This window comes from Salmo salar, chromosome ssa10 (assembly GCF_905237065.1).
Source record: "Salmo salar chromosome ssa10, Ssal_v3.1, whole genome shotgun sequence".
Classification (NCBI taxonomy): Eukaryota; Metazoa; Chordata; class Actinopteri; order Salmoniformes; family Salmonidae; genus Salmo; species Salmo salar.
In genome coordinates this window covers 83,231,104-83,253,091 of record NC_059451.1, presented here as the reverse complement: position 1 = coordinate 83,253,091, position 21,988 = coordinate 83,231,104, and the positions used below count along the sequence as shown (strand labels likewise).

The following is a 21,988-nucleotide window of genomic DNA, read 5'->3' as shown; positions in this document are numbered from 1 at the left end:
ATAGCTCCACATTGATCTGGTACTGGTACTCCCTGTATATAGCTCCACATTGATCTGGTACTGGTACTTCCTGTATATAGCATTGATCTGGTACTAGTACTTCCTGTATATAGCTCCACATTGATCTGGTACTCCCTGTATATAGCTCCACATTGATCTGGTACTCCCTGTATATAGCTCCACATTGATCTGGTACTCCCTGTATATAGCTCCATTCTTGTGTATCTTAATTTATATCTAATGTGTTACTATTTTTATTCCTATATTTAAACTCTGCCTAGTTGGAAAGGGTTCATAAGCAAGCATTTCATGGAAAAGTCGACACCAGTTGTATTCCGCTCATGTGACAAATACAATTTGATTTGATTTTGATTATCTCCCCAGTCAGAGGCAGCATGCCTGTCTCACAGACTCTGACCATCAGCAGCAGCAACCTATCTTCCATATTTATGTTTAGAAAGCACATTTCAAGGCCAACATTTTTGGGTGGAAAGCACTCATCATGTTAATGCAACCTAATAATCACCCTGAGAATGCTTCCAGAACCACCTTTGCATTTTATTTCAACTGAGAAAATCTACAAAAGAAATTGGCCCAACCTAGTTTTCATTGATAGGGATGCGTGTGACATTGCACAGCGGTTAGCTGGTTTATTTCTCCTTTATAATATTTTTCAGCAGATGCTGTTCCCCCATGATGAAGGGGGCCGTGACTGAAAAGGTCTAGGAAGCGCTGATCTAGCTAATGATTAGCGCAAATACAGATGGGCAACCCCATGGTTCAGCCACTATGTTGCATCAGTTGGGCTACAGGTGATCATGCTTATATGTTGTTAGCCTCATTTTTGGAGGGGGAAATGATCTTTTAATGGCCTTACCATCCTTTTATTTTCATTCATTTTGGAGTAGAAAAGACACCAGAGCTGTGTTCAGTACAAATTGTTTTAAGGCAACGTTCAATTAAAGGGAAACAGTGCTGTTCTGAACGACCAGTTGAAAAACCGAGGAGGGGTTGGGCTGTGGGTTCAAAATACACCGCTGCACTTCAAATACGTCACTCATTGGTTCAAGTCACACCCCGCCACACCCACCAGACAGAGCAAACGTAGGCTACCTCGAAGTCTACCCCTGAACCCCCAGGGTGTTGACCCTGGAACCAATTGACCTGGACCCCCCCCAATATGCAACACAAAGCCCTCGACCGCATAGTGTGTACAATTCACAACAGAGGATATTCAAACTGGAGTAAGGTTGGCAGAAAGTGTGTTTGGATTGACTCTTTCATGAATTATTAATATTTTTATATTTCATCAAGTCAGCACTTGCACTTCAGATTTGAGTGTGTTTGTGTGTGAGTGTGAGAGAGAGCTAGACAGAGTAATGTGCATGGGTCAGAACAAGAGACATGCTACAGCACTGTTGTAAGATAGGTCTGGACTATAAGCAGGTGCTGCTTTCGTAATGTGTGTGTCATCTTCTGAAACAGGAGCCTCATGTGGCTATGGGAATGTTTGATGTCACTCTGCTTGCAAGACAACCATAGAAGAGCTGGCTAGAACAGACACAGACAGACTGCAATCCAGGACAGACTACAGCTAGCGAAACTGCTGCAGAAACGCCAACATTCAAAATGAGCTGCAGTTAAAAGCTAAATCTCTCAGTAAGCTTAAATCGACTACGGATGTTATCCGGTTAAGGGATTTCGTTTTTGATTTTTTTTCTGTCGCAGAGAGGCGATGATGTGCCCCAGTCTTAGATTTGTCCATTTAAGGATTATTTAACTCATAGAAACATCCTAAAAATTGAATTATCATTTGAACGTTAATTCCCCCCAAAATTGAATTGGGGCATCACAAACATTGGTTCACATCGTGCTCATCATTTTGAGGAACTACGCTTGCTGTCTCTTTGGTCTCATTAACATAATCTGTTTCAACAGCAAAAAGATGACCTCAATAACTTAGATAACACACCTTGCACAAGGATACGGTAACCTAAATCGCCCGGCCATCTACAAAATTAGGCCCCTCCTTATCTCTACATGGTACAAACCATTTCTAAACAACCATGTTGGTTCAGTATGTAGGTCAGGGGTCAAATCATACAGGCTACCACACTGTAATATTGACTCATATCCAGAAACAACTGTCAGGACAGTTTCCTGTAGCTCCCAGTACAGTGAGTTTGCTTTACTCCCAAACACAGATGTGCTAATCAGCAAACAAGGTGGAGTGTCAACAACCATCAAAACACTACGTGACATGTAGTAACTTCTCTTTTACACGCACTGTTGAAGTGTTCTCCTTAGATAGCTCCTTGGATGGGTTCCTCATTCCATGGCCGTTGACAGTATAGCATTTCTAACTACCTGAGAGGAAAGACAATGCTACTGTAAGCTCTCGGTATCTTTGTCTCCCCCTCTCTGTCACTTTCTACTGTGATTATGATGTAGCAGCCAGATAAGCGCTCACTGCTCAAGTAGGTAAACAACATTAGCAGAGTCAGCCAGCCTATCAGAGTGAGCAACACTGAGTCCCCTGTGACACGCAGCCCTGCTGCATGTCTGTGCGCGTTCCCACAGCAACTTGCTGTACAGAGACAGAGGCGCCACTGCTGTAATGCAGTAGAACGAGGTAGACAGATATAAATATAGAGAAAAACAACTGCTCAGAGCATAGACCCTTCTCCTGAGGAGTGATATGATAAGCAGGGTGTGAGCAAAGTTTGGGGGTAGAATGCAAGACTTTCTTATTGTCAATGTTAGATGGTGTAATCAACTGATAAGAATTGTTGCTGGGCATAAAATGCTGACGCCTTCAGACAGGAAGAGTATACTGGAGTATTTTAAAGACACTGACTGATTTACTGGACACGTTGAAGTGTTACATAATAAACACTGTAGATTTGAAGTTTCTCTGGAGTGTCTCTCATACGAAAATAGTACACTATTCTATAGTATACCTCATGCTTTTCCATCTTCATCTACCAGTCTGTCTTCTCCAAATCTTTCTTTATCTTATGCCTCATACTCATTTCATTATAACAAAGCCTCGCTGGCCTGGTGCTTACTTCAGAGCGGACACTGTAACTGTTATCATTGTGGATATCGTCTGTGTCATATCTGTTCTGCATATTCTGTCCTCATTAACCTCCTCTCCTGACTCAGCCAGTGTTCATTGGGCTGTTGGTTGGGTGCATAGTTGTGTAAGGTTCTGGTGCTAGAGAGTTATATAACTTTAACAATGCACTCTTAGAAAAAAGGGTTCCAAAAGGGTTACTCGTTGTTTCCATAGGTTAACACTTTTTGGTTCCAGCCAGAACCCTTTTGGTTCCAGGTAGACCACTTTTTGGTTCTATGTAGAACCCTCTGTGAAAATGGTTCTACTATTTTCAACAAGGACACCCATTGAGACCAAGGTCTGTTTCTTAAGGGAGCCCTGCATTTTACAATTTATAAATATAAAATACAAGAGAATTCAAAACCAAATGAGGGAAAAAACAACCTTACACGAAGACCACAGGAGACTGGTGGCACCTTCATTTGGGAGGACGGTCTCGTGGTAATGGCTGGTTTCTATGTGTTTGATGCCTTTCGCTCCGTTCCAGCCATCATTATGAGCCGTCCTCCCCTCAGCAGCCTACACTGATGTAGAACCTTTATGGCTTCATGGAACCCAAAAAAATTTCTTCAAAGGGTTGTCCGATGGGGACAGCCATTGGATAACCCTTTTAGGTTCTAGGTAGCACCTTCTGTTCTAAGAGTATGGTGTTGCACCAGGAGGTTTCACCAGAAGAAATCAAAATATTCTACAGACCGTCATGCCCTTTGACTGTGTGATTGTTTTAAGTACCTTTGCCTTGCTAAAGGAAGTGTATTGATAAATATATCTGAATGGATCTGAAATCCACCTCAGTCGAGAGAGAGTGTGTGTGAATTTGAGGTAGAGTAAGGACTTCCAGACTCTCATCACTGTCAGCTTCAAGGTGCGTATTTATGGCCTCCCAGCCATGTTTACCATGATTCTGTCTGTCTGCTTGTTCCCTATGCTTTAGGGGTGACCTGAAATCTCTCTCTCATGCTGCATGCGGAGTCCGGTGGCCTTAATTTGGGCCTTGAAATGTCTCTCCCACTGCAGCACGAGCAGGGGAGAGGGAACTGCTTTCCCAATTGACAGATGGACAGAGAAAGAGAGATTAGAGAGTGTCTGAGAGATAGGAGAAGAATGAAGCAGGAGACAGTTAGATTGTGTGTGTGTGTGGTGGAGGGGGGTGGGGTGGGGGGTGGTGACCTCATGGAACACCTAGCACCTAGGTTTCCCCGAATACTGTCAACTCACTATGAAGAATGGGCCTCCTGGTCTGTATCTCAATATCCATATGTTGATGCTTTACACAGAGGGTACTCATCCATTAAACATGGATCAGTCTGGGTCTGGGTCTGGGACTGTGTCTTACCTCCATCAGAGTAGGTCTCAGTGCCGTATCCGTCCTGAAGACCGTTGTTCCAGGTCCCCTCGTACTTCCCGCTGGTGCCGGTGCTCTCCCTGAGGCCGTAGCGTCCCTTAAATCCACTTGTCCACTCCCCCTTATACACCCACTTGCCCTTGTTCTCCATTCCAATCCCATGGCGCTTGCCCTGCGCCCAGGTGCCCTGGTAGGTGTTCCCACTGGGCCATGTGTACACCCCCACCACCTCAAAGCCATGGCTCCAGGACCCTGAGTACTCGCCTTGGCCCTTCGGCCCAGTACAGATGCCATGGCCGTGGGCTTTGCCTTCCTCCCACCCCCCACAGTATGACCCCCCATCATCAAAGTTGAACCTGCCCCCAGTGGACATGCATGAAATAGGTTTTGGCAAATCCCCCAAATCTCAAAAAAAGAAAACAAACTAAAAACAGAGTTGGAGGTAGGGTTAGTGATGATGATGAGGTGTGGGGGGAGGAAGACACCCAAACAAATCCCCCGGGTTGACCTAAAGAGAAAAATAAAAAGAGGAAAAAGCAAAATAGACCCCCAGAGTGTGGGGTCCCTCCTGTCAGGCCAGGGAGGAGCAGCGGGAACCTCTTCAAACCATTATCCTGGAGGTTTGGTTCACTGTCACTCCCGGTCCAATCTCCTACAGCTGCAGCTCACAGAAGGGGGAAGGCCCACGCCAGCCATGCGTCCTCCCTGCCAACACAAACGCAGCAAACTCCTTTTCTTTGGGGTTTAGGTTCTGGCCCCCTCCCTCCACGCAGGGCCCCACCGCCGGCACACTCCCAGCTGCTTGTGCCTCCTCCTCTCTGGGGCTTTTAGCTTTAACTCTCCCTTGCAGCTAAAGACCACCAGGCTCCACCTAGAAACCTGGGATCCCACCCAGCTACCAGTCAGCTGAAGACCACCAGGCTCCACCTAGAAACCTGGGATCCCACACAGCTACAAGTCTGCTGAAGACCACCAGGCTCCACCTAGAAACCTGGGATCCCACACAGCTACAAGTCTGCTGAAGACCACCAGGCTCCACCTAGAAACCTGGGATCCCACACAGCTACAAGTCTGCTGAAGACCACCAGGCTCCACCTAGAAACCTGCAATCCCACACAGCTACCAGTCAGCTGAAGACCACCAGGCTCCACCTAGAAACCTGGGATCCCACACAGCTACCAGTCAGCTGAAGACCACCAGGCTCCACCTAGAAACCTGGGATCCCACACAGCTACCAGTCAGCTGAAGACCACCAGGCTCCACCTAGAAACCTGCGATCCCACACAGCTACCAGTCAGCTGAAGACCACCAGGCTCCACCTAGAAACCTGGGATCCCACACAGCTACCAGTCAGCCACTGGCCAGATCCAACAGCATTTACAGCGTTACAGGTCCATCTCTTTTGGCTAGCTCAGCTTGTCTTTTGTACTCAACCCACCCAACATGCTCCTGCCACACAGTGCAACACAGAAATAGAGAGAGAGAAAGAAAAAAGAGGGATTCAGCTTGGTTCTCTCCTGATGCCTCTGCTAGTGAACAGCAATGCAGTCTCTTCCCATATGCGCACACACATATGCACACTCTCACAGACAGCAAGTGCGCACACGGACCATGAAAATAAACAAGTGATCTGATTATTTTCCTCCTCTCCTTTCCCTTTCCCTCTCTCTTTTTTAATCCACGTCCTTAAGTGGTTTAGCGATACTGATGCTTTTATTCTTGCTCCCTTGCCGGTGAGAAATCCAGATTTATTTCTCCTTTTCCTCTGATTCAATACATCATGCTCTTTTATGTATCACAGCCTGCATTCTGTTGTCATCTCATTTCCCCCTTTCTCCTTATGGTTGGGTCTCTCTCTCGCTCTCTCTCTCTTCGGTGTCTCTCAAATCTCCTCATTAGAGGAGGACTGTTCCAACTAGCCAACACCCCCTCCCCCTCACATGCGTGCTCCTGTTTTTAAAGAGACAGAGGCAGCATAAGATCCAAGCCTCTCTCTCCTCTCTCTTTTGCTGCCCTGAAGAGCAGAGATTGCATGCTCCTGTTTTTAAAGAGACAGAGGCAGCATAAGATCCATGCCTCTCTTCTCTCTCTTTTGCTGCCCTGAAGAGCAGATATGTTTTTTAAATTTTCTTTCTTAAGCCTTTAGCCCCTTTGACCTCTCCATCTCTGGTCTGTGCATAAAAACATGATTCATCAACATGTAAGCAAATTATAAGGTAATAGATAGATCTGTTTATACGATAGTTTATTAGATAGCATTCGTATTTGTGGTAAGATTGTATTCACCACAATTCTATTTCATTATGAGATTCGGGGACTACAGGAAATGGACGGCTGAGCATGCCCCCATCCACATCGAAGGGGCTGTAGTGGAGCGGTTCCAGAGCTTCAAGTTCCTTGGTGTCCACATCAGTAAGAAATTAACATGGTCCACACCAGTACTGCCATTCATATCCCACTCACCCAGCTCAATGTAACATCAATAGGTTTAGGCTACTACATGATACTAACATTTTCCCTATACCCATCATGAGGTTGCTACAACCTAGCCTACAAATGAAAGTTTATAACGTAAGTGCACAGGTCAAGAGAAATTTGAGTAATCAATGAGACAGACATTGACACATTCAATACCGCCTTGCACACTCTTGCCTGCATCTAGCTGATTTAGGGTGTAATCATTAGTTCTACAGTTGCAAAGAAGAGTTTCTACTGGACAAATTCAGGTATGTTTATCACCGTTTCGTTCCGTTTATGAAACGGTTTTCAACAGAATCGGCAGAATGAATACACCCCTGATCACATTCAAACACAGTTCACTTTCATAGCAGCTGCATAACAGCATTATCCCTTTGTTTGTTGCATTCCTTCTCGCATCTATGCACTCTCCTCCTCTCACCTTTTCCCTTCACTGTGGGAACTCCTTAGACTCATCACATATGCTGCTGCTACTGCTTATTATCTGTCCTGTTGCCTAGTCACTTTACCCCTACCTATATGTACATACTGTACATACTTTATTTAACTCAATTACCTCATACCCCTGCACATCGACTCAGTACTTGTACCCTGTGCATGGGGCGGCAGGTAGCCTAGTGGTTAGAGTGTTGGACCAGTTACCAAAAGGTTGCTAGATTGAATCCCTGAGCTGACAAGGTAAAAATCTGTCATTCTGTCCCTGAACAAGGCATTTAACCCACTGTTCCTAGGCTGTCATTTTAAATAAGAATTTGTTCTTAACTGACTTGCCTGGTTAAATAAAGGTTAAAAAAAAATATATACTGCTCAAAAAAATAAAGGGAACACTTAAACAACACAATGTTTAAGTGTTCCCTTTATTTTTTTGAGCAGTATATATTTTTTTTTAACCTTTATTTAACCAGGCAAGTCAGTTAAGAACAAATTCTTATTTAAAATAGTGTATATATATATATATATATATATATATATATATATATATATACACTGCTCAAAAAAATAAAGGGAACACTAAAATAACACATCCTAGATCTGAATGAATGAAATAATCTTATTAAATACTTTTTTCTTTACATAGTTGAATGTGCTGACAACAAAATCACACAAAAATAATCAATGGAAATCCAATTTATCAACCCATGGAGGTCTGGATTTGGAGTCACACTCAAAATTAAAGTGGAAAAACACACTACAGGCTGATCCAACTTTGATGTAATGTCCTTAAAACAAGTCAAAATGAGGCTCAGTAGTGTGTGTTGCCTCCACGTGCCTGTATGACCTCCCTACAATGCCTGGGCATGCTCCTGATGAGGTGGCGGATGGTCTCCTGAGGGATCTCCTCCCAGACCTGGACTAAAGCATCCGCCAACTCCTGGACAGTCTGTGGTGCAACGTGGCGTTGGTGGATGGAGCGAGACATGATGTCCCAGATGTGCTCAATTGGATTCAGGTCTGGGGAACGGGCGGGCCAGTCCATAGCATCAATGCCTTCCTCTTGCAGGAACTGCTGACACACTCCAGCCACATGAGGTCTAGCATTGTCTTGCATTAGGAGGAACCCAGGGCCAACCGCACCAGCATATGGTCTCACAAGGGGTCTGAGGATCTCATCTCGGTACCTAATGGCAGTCAGGCTACCTCTGGCGAGCACATGGAGGGCTGTGCGGACCCTCAAAGAAATGCCACCCCACACCATGACTGACCCACCACCAAACCGGACATGCTGGAGGATGTTGCAGGCAGCAGAACGTTCTCCACGGCGTCTCCAGACTCTGTCACGTCTGTCACATGTGCTCAGAGTGAACCTGCTTCATCTGTGAAGAGTACAGGGCGCCAGTGGCGAATTTGCCAATCTTGGTGTTCTCTGGCAAATGCCAAACGTCCTGCACGGTGTTGGGCTGTAAGCACAACCCCCACCTGTGGACGTCGGGCCCTCATACCACCCTCATGGAGTCTGTTTCTGACCGTTTGAGCAGACACATGCACATTTGTGGCCTGCTGGAGGTCATTTTGCAGGGCTCTGGCAGTGCTCCTCCTGCTCCTCCTTGCACAAAGGCGGAGGTAGCGGTCCTGCTGCTGGGTTGTTGCCCTCCTACGGCCTCCTCCGCATCTCCTGATGTACTGGCCTGTCTTCTGGTAGCGCCTCCATGCTCTGGACACTACGCTGACAGACACAGCAAACCTTCTTGCCACAGCTCGCATTGATGTGCCATCCTGAATGAGCTGCACTACCTGAGCCACTTGTGTGGGTTGTAGGCTCCGTCTCATGCTACCACTAGAGTGAAAGCACCGCCAGCATTCAAAAGTGACCAAAACATCAGCCAGGAAGCATAAGAACTGAGAAGTGGTCTGTGGTCACCACCTGCCGAACCACTCCTTTATTGGGGGTGTCTTGCTAATTGCCTATAATTTCCACCTGTTGTCTATTCCATTTGCACAACAGCATGTGAAATTTATTGGCAAACAGTGTTGCTTCCTAAGTGGACAGTTTGATTTCACAGAAGTGTGATTGACTTGGAGTTACATTGTGTTGTTTAAGTGTTCCCTTTATTTTTTTGAGCAGTGTATATATATATATATATATAGCCAAGTTATCATTACTCATTGTAGCCCTCACCTCTGTCATCATGAATTGCTTTGAGAGACTAGTCAAGGATCATATCACCTCCACCTTACCTGCCACCCTAGAACCACTTCAATTTGCTTACCGCTCCAATAGATCCACAGACGATGTAATTGCCTGCACACTGCCCTGTCCCATCTGGGCAAGAGGCATACCTATGTAAGAATGCTGTTCATTGACTATAGCTCAGCATTCAACAACATAGTACCCTCCAAGCTCATCATCAAGCTCGAGGCCCTGGGTCTCAACCCTGCCCTATGCAACTGGGTCCTGTACTTCCTGACAGGCCACCCTCAGGTGGTGAAGGTAGGAAACAACACCTCTTCACTGATCCTCAACACTGGGGCCCCACAAGGGTGCATGCTCAGCCCCTCCTGTACTCCCTCTTCACCTATGACTGCGTGGCCAAGCACGCCTCCAACTCAATCATCAAGTTTGCAGACAACAACTGTAGTAGGCTTGATTACCAACAGCGATGAGACAGCCTCCAGAGAGGAGGTGAAGGCTCTGGGAGTGTGGGGCCAGGAAAATAACCTCTCACGCAACGTCAACAAACCTAAGGAGATGATCTTGGACTTCAGGAAACAGCAGAGGGTGCACCCCCCATCTACATCGACGGGACCGCAGTGGAGGTGGAAAGCTTCAAGTTCTTTGGCGTACACATCACTGACAAACTGAAATGGACCACCCACACAGACAGTGTGGCAAAGAAGGCGCAACAGTGCCTATTCAACCTCAGAAGGCTAAAGAAATTTGGCTTAACACCTAAAACCCTCACAAACTTTTACAGATGCACAATTGAGAGCATCCTATTGGGCTGTACCACCGCCTGGTACGGTAACTGCACCGCCCACAACCGCAGGGCTCTCCAGAGGGTGGTGTGGTCTGACCAACGCATTACCGGGGGCAAACTTCTCGCCCTCCTGGACACCTACAGCCCCCGATGCCATAGGAAGGCCAAAAAGATCATCAAGGACATCAACCACCCTAGCCACTGCCTGTTCACCCTGTTATCATCCAGAAGGCGAGGTCAGTACAGGTGCATCAAAGTTGGGACCGAGAGACAGCTTCTATCTCAAGGCCATCAGACTGCTAGACAGCCATCACTAGCACATCATAGGCGGCTGCTTAAAGACATAGATTAGGAATCACTGGCCACTTTAAGGAAATGGAACACTAGCCACTTTAATAATGTTTCTGTATCTTGCATTACTCATCTCATATGTGTAAACGGCACACTATACTATTCTACGGTATCTTAGTCACTTTAATTGTTTGTAAATATTGCATACTTTGCCACTGTATCTTAGTCCAATGCTGCTCTGACAAATAATGCTGCTCTCTCTGCGTTGTTGGGAAGGGCCCATAGTCTACGGAGCATGTGACAAATAAAAATGTATGTGGATCACCTTCAGTAAAAACACATAGTACTAATAATAATAATATATGGACATTGGTTTGATATGACATCAGATTAATATCATTGACATACGATACTTAAATGAGAAAACAGGTCTTCTTAAATCCCCATTTTGAACCTACGTTTAATGTCAGGACATGATATACATTTTAACATCCAAAGTTGGGACTTCATTGAAAGATATATAGAGAGAGGATGCTGAGTTAAACATCTCTGTGACACAGTGAAGGTGAATTGCCTTACACATTGTCCTCCTTTAGTCTCTCTTTAGTTGCGCCCAGTGTTTCGCCGACTCCGCCCTCCCACTTATCCAATCGCCATGTCTCTCCCTATCACACACTCAGCTGGCATGTTGGCGATGTGTTTATCCAGTCAATTACCTGGGATGAGATCAGACTGAGCTGAGCTGGGAATAAATAGACTGAGAGGACTGACACCCCCCCCCTCCCCACCCACCCACCACCACATTGCAAGCAAAACATTTCAGCAGCCCCCCTCTTGACAGCAGAGAGAATTTTTTTATTTTGTGTAATTCTACACATTTTGCCATGGGGCGTAGAGAAAATGTTGCAGTTTTAAAGCAAGTTGCATCAATTCTACACATTCTGCCATGAGAGAAGATTTTACAACACATTTTATGCAATTCTACTTATTTTGCCATGGAGTGGAGAGGAAAATGATCTGTTTTACAGCAAATTTCACGCAATTTTACAAATTTTGCCATAGGGTGGAGTGAAATGTTTGCAGTTTATAATGTGATATCTGACTGTGACTGAATAACAAAATCAACAGGGGCCCCCCGGCCGGTAATTCGACCAGGATTACTCAATTTAGATAGCTGGCCGCTAGACTAATTTAGCAATCTAAAAATCTTTGCCGACATGGACTAATTGAAATTGCACCTTGTGTATTCTACACTCTTACAAAAAATTGTTTCAAAAGGGTTGTTCTGCTGTCCCCATAGGAAAGGGTTCTACATGGAAACCCAGAAGGGTTCTTCAAAGGGTTCTCCTATGTGGACAGCCAAAGAACCCTTTTAGGTTCAAGATAGCACCTTTTTTTCTAAAAGTGTACTATTCTAACTTGCAGCTGTAAGTTGAGACCCCAACTGAGTTAAAAAAACAAGTATATACAGCATATATACATGATATATACAAAAGTATGTAAACACCCCTTTAAATGAGTGGATTCTGCTATTTCAGCGACACCGTTTGCTGACAGGTGTATAAAATCGAGCACACAGCCATGTAATCTCCATAGACAAACATTGTAAGTAGAATGACCTTACTGAAAAGCTCAGTGACTTTCAATGTGGCAATGTCATAGGATGCCACGTTTCCAACTAGTCAGTTCATCAAATGTCTGCCCTGCTAGAGCTTCCCCAGTCATCTATATATACAGTACGTCGCAGAAATTGTAGGCAGGTGTGAAAAAATTCTGTAAAGTAAGAATGCTTTCAAAAATAGACATGTTAATAGTTTATATTTATCAATTAACAAAATGCAAAGTGAGTGAACAGAAAAAAAATCTGCATCAAATCAATATTTGATGTGACCACCCTTTGCCTTCAAAACAGCATCAATTCTTCAAGGTACACTTGCGCACAGTTTTTGAAGGAACTCGGCAGGTAGGTTGGCCCAAACATCTTGGTGAACTAACCACAGTTCTTCTGTGGATTTAGGCAGCCTCCGATGCTTCTCTCTCTCCATGTATTCCCAGACAGACTCAATGATGTTGAGATCAGGGCTTTGTGGGGGCCATACCATCACTTCCAGGACTCCTTGTTCTTCTTTACGCTGAAGATAGTTCTTAATGACTTTCGCTGTATGTTTGGGGTCGTTGTCATGCTGCAGAATACATTTGGGGCCAATCAGATGCCTCCCTGATGGTATTGCATGATGGATAAGTATCTGCCTGTACTTTTCAGCATTGAGGAGACCATTAATTCTGACCAAATCCCCCACTTCTTTTGCAGAAATGCAGCCCCAAACTTGCAAGGAACCTCCAACATGCTTCACTGTTGCCTGCAGACACTCATTCGTGTACCACACTCCAGCCCTTCGGCAAACAAACTGCCTTCTGCTACAGCAAAATATTTCACATTTTTACTCATCAGTCCAGAGCACCTGCTGCCATTTTTCTGCACCCCTGTTCCTGTGTTTTCGTGCATAGTTGAGTTGCTTGGCCTTGTTTCCACGCCGGAGGTATGGCTTTTTGGCCGCAAGTCTTCCATGAAGGCCACTTCTGACCAGACTTCTCCAGACGGTAGATGGGTGTACCAGGGTCCCACTGTTTTCTGCCAATTCTGAGCTGATGGCACTGGTGGACATCTTCCGATTGCGAAGGGAAGTAAGCATGATGTGTCTTTCATCTGCTGCAGTAAGTTTCCTTGGCCGACCACTGCGTCTACGGTCCTCAACGTTGCCCGTTTTTTTGTGCTTCTCAAAAGAGCTTGGACAGCACATCTGGAAACCCCTATCTGCCTTGACATTTCTGCCTGGGAGAGACCTTGCTGATGCAGTATAACTATCTTGCGTCTTGTTGCTGTGCTCAGTCTTCCCATGGTGTGTGACTTTTGACAGTAAACTGTCTTCAACAACCTCACCTTGTTAGCTGAGTTTGGCTGTTCCTCACCCAGTTATATTCCTCCTACACAGCTGTTTCTGTTTCAGTTAATGATTGTGTTTCAACCTACATATTGAATTGATGATCATTAGCACCTGTTTGGTATAATTGTTTAATCATACACCTGACTATATGCCTACAAAATCCCTGACTTTCTACAAGTGTACCTACAAGAATTGATGCTGTTTTGAAGGCAAAGGGTGGTCACACCAAATATGGATTAGATTTTTCTTCTGTTCACTCACTTTGCGTTTAGTTAAATGATAAATATAATCTATTAACATGTCTATTTTTGAAAGCATTCTTACTTTACAGCATTTTTTCACAACTGCCTAAAACTTTTGCACAGTACTGTATATATGTGTACTGTATGTATATATGCCAAGAGTGTGCAAAGCTGTCATCAAGGCAAAGGGTGGCTACTTTGAAGAATCTCAAATATACAATATATTTTGATTTGTTTAAAAAATGTTTGGTTACTACATGCTTCCTGAATGGCGTGGTGGTCTACGGCACTGCATCTCAGTGCTAGAGGCATCAATACAGATCCTGGTTCAATCCTGGGCTGTATCACAACTGGCCGTGATTGGGAGTGTAAGGGAAAGGGAAAGGGGATACCTAGTCAGTTGTACAACTGAATGCCTTCAACTGAAATGTGTTTTCCTCATTTAACGCAACCCCTCTGAATCAGAGTAAGGACAGACGCTGAGAGACGAGAAGCAAGTACAGGAGTGAACATTTAATAAATAACGGATATGAAACAAAACACGGACAGCGTCTGGACAGGGGAAACAAAACGACATTAACGCTGACACGGGGATCAAACTGAGGAACAGACAGATATAGAGGGGGCAATAGAGGGGGCAATCAACAAAGTAAAGGAGTCCAGGTGAGTCCAGTGAAGCACTAATGCACATAATGATTGTCACAGGTGTGCGTAACGCCTAGGCGCCCTCGAGCACCAGAGAGGGGGAGCGAGAGCAGGCGTGACAGTACCCGCAACTTGATCAGAGAGCCTTCAAATGGGGGGCAGCGGGCCGCATCCGCCAGTTGCTCATCCCTGGTCTACTGTGACATGCATTTTTTTAAGTAGCCCCTGTGGATAGGCCAAGTACCCCCAGGAGTGCACTACCTCTGGTTCAGAAGAACTGCTCTAGTCTATACTCTGGAGCCAGGATAGTGTTATGGAAGGGTTGTCAATATTGATTACACAACTGCTTTCCTTTTGCTGGTTTAGCTGATGTAGCTCCTTTGGTTCAGCCTACTGTCAACTGATTAGCATTAAAGAGGGAGAGGGAGAGGGGGGATTGTGGCAGTGATAGGCAGTGTATGGAGTGTTTGAGTCACGATTGGTGCCTCCTTGGATTAAGAATGTTTCTGTACGGTAGGCCTCATCAAATAAATTGTGTAGTCTCTATCTCACCTTCTATCTCAGCTTCTCATCTTCATTGGGTGACTCGATCACACTTTATTTGGATACTCCAGAAAGTCCATTTGTAGATTCTCTACAGATGGTCATACTATCAACAAACTATCTGTTGATAAGCAACTGCTTGCTACGGTTATGTTTAGGATTAGGGTTTGGTTTAGAATAAGTGTAAGGGTTAAGGTTAGGGTAAGGGTAGATATCATCTCAAAATGGCTTCTAGGGCCCATGGGAGTCCTTATGTCCCAACATTTTTGTCCTTGGATCCCTGAAACACATATACACTCAAGTTACAATCCAGCACTCAGAGTTATTGTCACATACTTTCTGTTGTGCAGTATGCAAAATCGGGTCAACAGATGCCAAATGTGTATGTGTGTGCCTGCCATGGGGCTGTGAAGGAATTTGAGCGATTTGTCAAAAGCATACAATACAACTTTACTAATCCCCAAGGGGATCCCGAAGGGGCAAAATCATGACGCGCCTATGAGGCCCAGGTGGTCACACAGCTGATAGCTACTCTCAATGACAGTCACCATCCTTGTCAGGGAAAACAGGCCACGCTGATTCATTCTCATCATCATCACCAAACATATAATGGATCCTCTCTGAAACGTATCTGTGGAACTTTACAAAAACATTCAACAGCAAAGAAGGGTTTTCCTATGTTGTCAAGTGAAATAACAGCAAGGAGAAATAGACCAGCATTAAACAGAAACCTAATCTCTTGGCCTTACATCTGTTTAAAAGGATCATCAAGTGCACATCTTAGTTGTAACCATCCCCTAACAAATACATCTAGATTTGTGAATGTGTGTTGGAATTTGGATACTAAAGGGTTGGCAGCAGGACAAAAGTAGGATGATCGATCAGGGAAGATGAGTAACGCTGCTCTATCTACTGGTCATTAGAGTGCATTGACATGTGACCTCTGGTATTGTTAACACAGTCACAATTTACACTTCCCACATATCATTACAGTTATGCAAACCTTGTAGTTTTGGAGGCCTACTTTTGCATTTCATCCATAGTTTTATTCAGTCCATTAAATGTAATAATATGCAGTGCTTTCATGTTATAACATTTGGATTTTGGAGTATAATGGAGGGGGTACGCGCAATGCCGTCGGGGGTACGTCAAATAAAAATGTGATTCACATTTAAAAAACACATGTTCAAACAGTCCATTTATATTTTACAACGTGGCTATACATTTGTTTGAGTTTTTTTCTCACCTGAGTAGCCTCGTTTCACTGCCAAAAGTAAAATGACACCATCTAGTGTTCAGCGAAATAACAACACAATGTCAAATACAGGTAGCCTAGCCAAATAATTAACATCCAATCACATTAACCATTACTCTCTTGTGGGAATTCCACTAACGGTCCGTATGTAGCCAAAGTAGCTACTTGGACCATCGAAGAGGTGCAAATATGATGAGAACTACATTGATGTGGGGTTCACTTATATTGGGAGTAGTGCCTTTCCTCAGCCACGGTGTGTTATAAGTGCAAAAGTACCTCACAATATCTCACAACTCAAAGAAAGCTTCACTCTTGTGCAGACATTTAGAAACAAAATATGCCAATTTGAAAAAAAAAATTGTGGGGATAATTAAGAGTAGTAAGAGATGTATTAAAGCAACATATACCATTAATAATAAGGGGCTAGAAGAGTCTTACACGGTGAGCTACTGAGTGGCTAGGACAGGCAAGCCCCATACGATTGTGGAAGACTTCATTCTTCCTGCTGCCGCAGATATGGCTGGGACAATGCTGGGGGAAAAGGCCAAAAAAACTATACAGACAATGACTTCATCAAACAACACTGTTTCACGACGCATCAGTGACATGGCAGGAGATGTTCTGAAACAATTACTGCTTCGCATACAAGCCAGTGAATTATATGCGTTACAGCTGGATGAGTCAACAGATGTGGTGGGCCTGGTACAGCTCCTGCTATATGTCCATTATGTTTATGGGGGGTCAATTAAGGAAGACATCCTCTTCTGGAAACCAGGACAACACGAGAGGATATTTTTAAAGTACTGGACAGCTTTGTGACATCAAATGGACTTTGGTGGTCAAGATGTGTTGGTATCTGTACTGACGGCGCAAAAGCCATGACAGGGAGACATAGTGGAGTGGTAACGTGTGTGCAAGCAGTTGCTCTCGACACCACTTGGGTACACTGCAGCATCCACCGAGAGGCTCTTGCTGCCAAAGGAATGTCTGACAGCTTGAAAGTCGTTTTGGACACTACAGTGAAAATGGTTAACTTTGTTCAAGCAATGCCTGTGAACTCTTGTGTATTTTCTGCACTATGCAATGATATGGGCAGCGACCATGTAACGCTTTTACAACCTACAGAAGTGCGCTGGTTATCAAGGGGCAAAGTATTGACATGTTTTTTTTTAAATTGAGAGACAAGATTACATTTTTCTTTACTTAAAGAAAACTTTCTTTACTTTCTTTACTTACATTAACAAGGACAACACACTGGTCTTTCCATCAATGTATGATTTTTGTGTGTGCAGATGAACTCAAGCTTACGGACAATGTCAAATGTGATATAGCGAAGCACCTGAGTGAGTTGGGTGCGCAATTATGCAAGTACTTTCCCAAAACGGATGACACAAACAACTGGATTCATTATCCCTTTCATGCCCTGCCTCCAGTCCACTTACCGATATCTGAACAAGAGAGCCTCATCAAAATTGCAACAAGCGGTTCTGTGAAAATTGAATTTAATCAGAAGCCACTGCCAGATTTCTGGATTGGGCTGTGCTCAGAGTATCCTGCCTTGGCAAATCGTGTTGTTAAAACATTGATGCCCTTTGCACCACGTACCTATGCGAGAGTGGATTCTCGGCCCTCACTAGCATGAAAACTAAATACAGGCACAGACTGTGTGTGGAAAATGATTTAAGACTGAGACTCTTTCCAATACAACCAAACATTGCAGAGTTATATGCATCCTTTCAAGCATACCCTTCTCATTAACCGGTGGTGAGTTATTCACAATTTTAGATGAACAAATAAGGTTTTATATGTAAGATGGCTAAATAAAGAGCAAAATTGTTGATTATTTGTCACGCTCGTTGTTGGAATGAGACCAAGGTGCAGCGTGGTAGGCATACATTTTATTTTATTAACAATGACACCGGGGAAAACAACAAAATACGAAAACGAACATAAAGCTATATGCAGTGCAGAAAGCAACTAGACACAAACAAGATCCCACAATCACAGGTGGGAAAAAGGGCTGCCTAAGTATGATCCACAATCAGAGACAACGATAAATCAAATCAAAAATCAAATCAAATCAAATGTATTTATATAGCCCTTCGTACATCAGCTGATATCTCAAAGTGCTGTACAGAAACCCAGCCTAAAACCCCAAACAGCAAGCAATGCATGTGAAAGAACCACGGTGGCTAGGAAAAACTCCCTAGGAAAAACTCCCTAGAAAGGCCAAAAACCTAGGAAGAAACCTAGAGAGGAACCAGGCTATGAGGGGTGGCCAGTCCTCTTCTGGCTGTGCAGGGTGGATATTATAACAGAACATGGTCAAGATGTTAAAATGTTCATAAATGACCAGCATGGTCAAATAATAATAATCATAGTAGTTGTCGAGGGTGCAACAAGCACGTCCGGTGAACAGGTCAGGGTTCCATAGCCGCAGGCAGAACAGTTGAAACTGGAGCAGCAGCACGGCCAGGTGGACTGGGGACAGCAAGGAGTCATCATACCAGGTAGTCCTGAGGCATGGTCCTAGGGCTCAGGTCCTCCGAGAGAAAGACAGAAAGAGAGAATTAGAGAGAGCATATTTAAATACACACAGGACACCGGATAAGACAAGAGAAATACTCCAGATGTAACAGACTGACCCTAGCCCCCCGACACATAAACTACTGCAGCATAAATACTGGAGGCTGAGACAGGAGGGATCAGAAGACACTGTGGCCCCATCTGATGATACCCCGGACAGGGCCAAACAGGCAGGATATAACCCCACCCACTTTGCCAAAGCACAGCCCCCACACCACTAGAGGGATGTCTCCAACCACCAACTTACCGTCCTAAGACAAGGCCGAGTATAGCCCACAACGATCTCCGCCATGGCACAACCCAAGGGGGGGCCAACCCAGACAGGAAGACCACGTCAGTGACTCAACCCACTCAAGTGACGCACCCCTCCCATGGACGGCATGGAAGAACACCAGTAAGGCAGTGACTCAGCCCCTGTAAAAGGGTTAGAGGCAGAGAATCCCAGTGGAAAGAGGGGAACCGGCAAGGCAGAGACAGCAAGGGCGGTTCATTGCTCCAGCCTTTCCGTTCACCTTCACACTCCTGGGCCAGACTATACTTAATCATAGGACCTACTGAAGAGATAAGTCTTCAGTAAAGACTTAAAGGTTGAGACTGAGTCTGCGTCTCTCACATTGGTAGGCAGACCATTCCATAAAAATGGAGCTCTATAGGAGAAAGCCCTACCTCCAGCCGTTTGCTTAGAAATTCTAGGGACAATTAGGAGGCCTGCGTCTTGTGACCGTAGCGTACGTGTAGGTATGTACGGCAGGACCAAATCGGAAAGATAGGTAGGAGCAAGCCCATGTAATGCTTTGTAGGTTAGCAGTAAAACCTTGAAATCAGCCCTTGCCTTAACAGGAAGCCAGTGTAGGGAGGCTAGCACTGGAGTAATATGATCAAATTTTTTGGTTCTAGTCAGGATTCTAGCAGCCGTATTTAGCACTAACTGAAGTTTATTTAGTGCTTTATCCGGGTAGCCGGAAAGTAGAGCATTGCAGTAGTCCAGCCTAGAAGTAACAAAAGCATGGATTAATTTTTCTGCGTCATTTTTGGACAGAAAGTTTCTGATTTTTGCAATGTTACGTAGATGGAAAAAAGCTGTCCTTGAAACAGTCTTGATATGTTCTTCAAAAGAGAGATCAGGGTCCAGAGTAACGCTGAGGTCCTTCACAGTTTTATTTGAGACGACTGTACAACCATCCAGATTAATTGTCAGATTCAACAGAAGATCTCTTTGTTTCTTGGGACCTAGAACAAGCATCTCTGTTTTGTCCGAGTTTAAAAGTAGAAAGTTTGCAGCCATCCACTTCTTTATGTCTGAAACACAGGCTTCTAGCGAGGGCAATTTTGGGGCTTCACCATGTTTCATTGAAATGTACAGCTGTGTGTCGTCCGCATAGCAGTGAAATTTAACATTATGTTTTCGAATGACATCCCCAAGAGGTAAAATATATAGTGAAAACAATAGTAGTCCTAAAACGGAACCTTGAGGAACACCGAAATTTACAATTGATTTGTCAGAGGACAAACCATTCACAGAGACAAACTGATATCTTTCCGACAGATAGGATCTAAACCAGGCCAGAACTTGTCCATGTAGACCAATTTGGGTTTCCAATCTCTCCAAAAGAATGTGGTGATCGATGGTATCAAAAGCGGCACTAAGATCTAGGAGCACGAGGACAGATGCAGAGCCTCGGTCTGACGTCATTAAAAGGTCATTTACCACCTTCACAAGTGCAGTCTCAGTGCTATGATGGGGTCTAAAACCAGACTGAAGCGTTTCGTATACATTGTTTGTCTTCAGGAAGGCAGTGAGTTGCTGTGCAACAGCTTTTTCTAAAATGTTTGAGAGGAATGGAAGATTCGATATAGGCCGATAGTTTTTTATAATTTCTGGATCAAGATTCGGCTTTTTCAAGAGAGGCTTTATTACTGCCACTTTTAGTGAGCTTCGTACACATCCGGTGGATAGAGAGCCGTTTATTATGTTCAACATAGGAGGGCCAAGCACAGGAAGCAGCTCTTTCAGTAGTTTAGTTGGAATAGGGTCCAGTATGCAGCTTGAGGGTTTGGAGGCCATGATTATTTTCATCATTGTGTCAAGAGATATAGTACTAAAACACTTTAGTATCTCCCTTGATCCTAGGTCCTGGCAGAGTTGTGTAGACTCAGGACAATGGAGCTTTGGAGGAATACCCAGATTTAAAGAGGAGTCTGTAATTTGCTTTCTAATGATCATGATCTTTTCCTCAAAGAAGTTCATACATTTATTACTGCTGAAGTGAAAGCCATCCTCCATTTGCGAAGGCTGCTTTTTAGTTAGCTTTGCGACAGTATCAAAAAGAAATTTCGGATTGTTCTTATTTTCCTCAATTAAGTTGGAAAAATAGGATGATCGAGCAGCAGTGAGGGCTCTTCGATACTGCACGGTACTGTCTTTCCAAGCTAGTTGGAAGACTTCCAGTTTGGTGTGGCGCCATTTCCGTTCCAATTTTCTGGAAGCTTGCTTCAGAGCTCGTGTATTTTCTGTATACCAGGGAGCTAGTTTCTTATGACAGATGTTTTTAGTTTTTAGGGGTGCAACTGCATCTAGGGTATTGCGCAAGGTTAAATTGAGTTCCTCGGTTAGGTGGTTAACTGATTTTTGTCCTCTGACGTCCTTGGGTAGGCAGAGGCAGTCTGGAAGGGCATCAAGGAATCTTTGGGTTGTCTGAGAATTTATAGCACGACTTTTAATGCTCCTTGGTTGGGGTCTGAGCAGATTATTTGTTGCGATTGCAAACGTAATAAAATGGTGGTCCGATAGTCCAGGATTATGAGGAAAAACATTAAGATCCACAACATTTATTCCATGGACAAAACTAGTTCCAGAGTATGACTGTGGCAGTGAGTAGGTCCAGAGACATGTTGGACAAAACCCACTGAGTCGATGATGGCTCCAAAAGCCTTTTGGAGTGGATCTGTGGACTTTTCCATGTAAATGTTAAAGTCACCAAAAATGTGAATATTATCTGCTATGACTACAAGATCCGTCTTGTCTATACACTTTTGTAATATTTGTGAAATGCATATTGTTATGTTTGGTAGCACTTATTTATTTATTTTTCCTTTGCCTCCAACCCCTTTCCATACGTGGAAC

At 44.2% G+C, this 21,988-nt stretch overlaps 1 protein-coding gene across 3 annotated transcripts in view; it reads right to left on the bottom strand.

Annotated features, from left to right (window-relative positions):
- The window catches only part of jph3b (junctophilin 3b), a 58,317-nt gene extending 51,942 nt beyond the window's left edge, over window positions 1-6,375 (bottom strand). For 2 of the 3 annotated variants that reach the window (XM_014124406.2, XM_014124408.2), the window contains exon 1: window positions 4,455-6,374. In XM_014124406.2, coding sequence (XP_013979881.1) covers window positions 4,455-4,836 — 382 coding nt within the window. In that variant the 5' untranslated portion in view covers window positions 4,837-6,374. Of the gene's footprint in view, window positions 1-4,454 lie in introns of all 3 variants that reach the window. The other variant, XM_045688139.1, reaches the window with a different exon arrangement.
- Window positions 6,376-21,988: the final 15,613 nt, after the last annotated feature.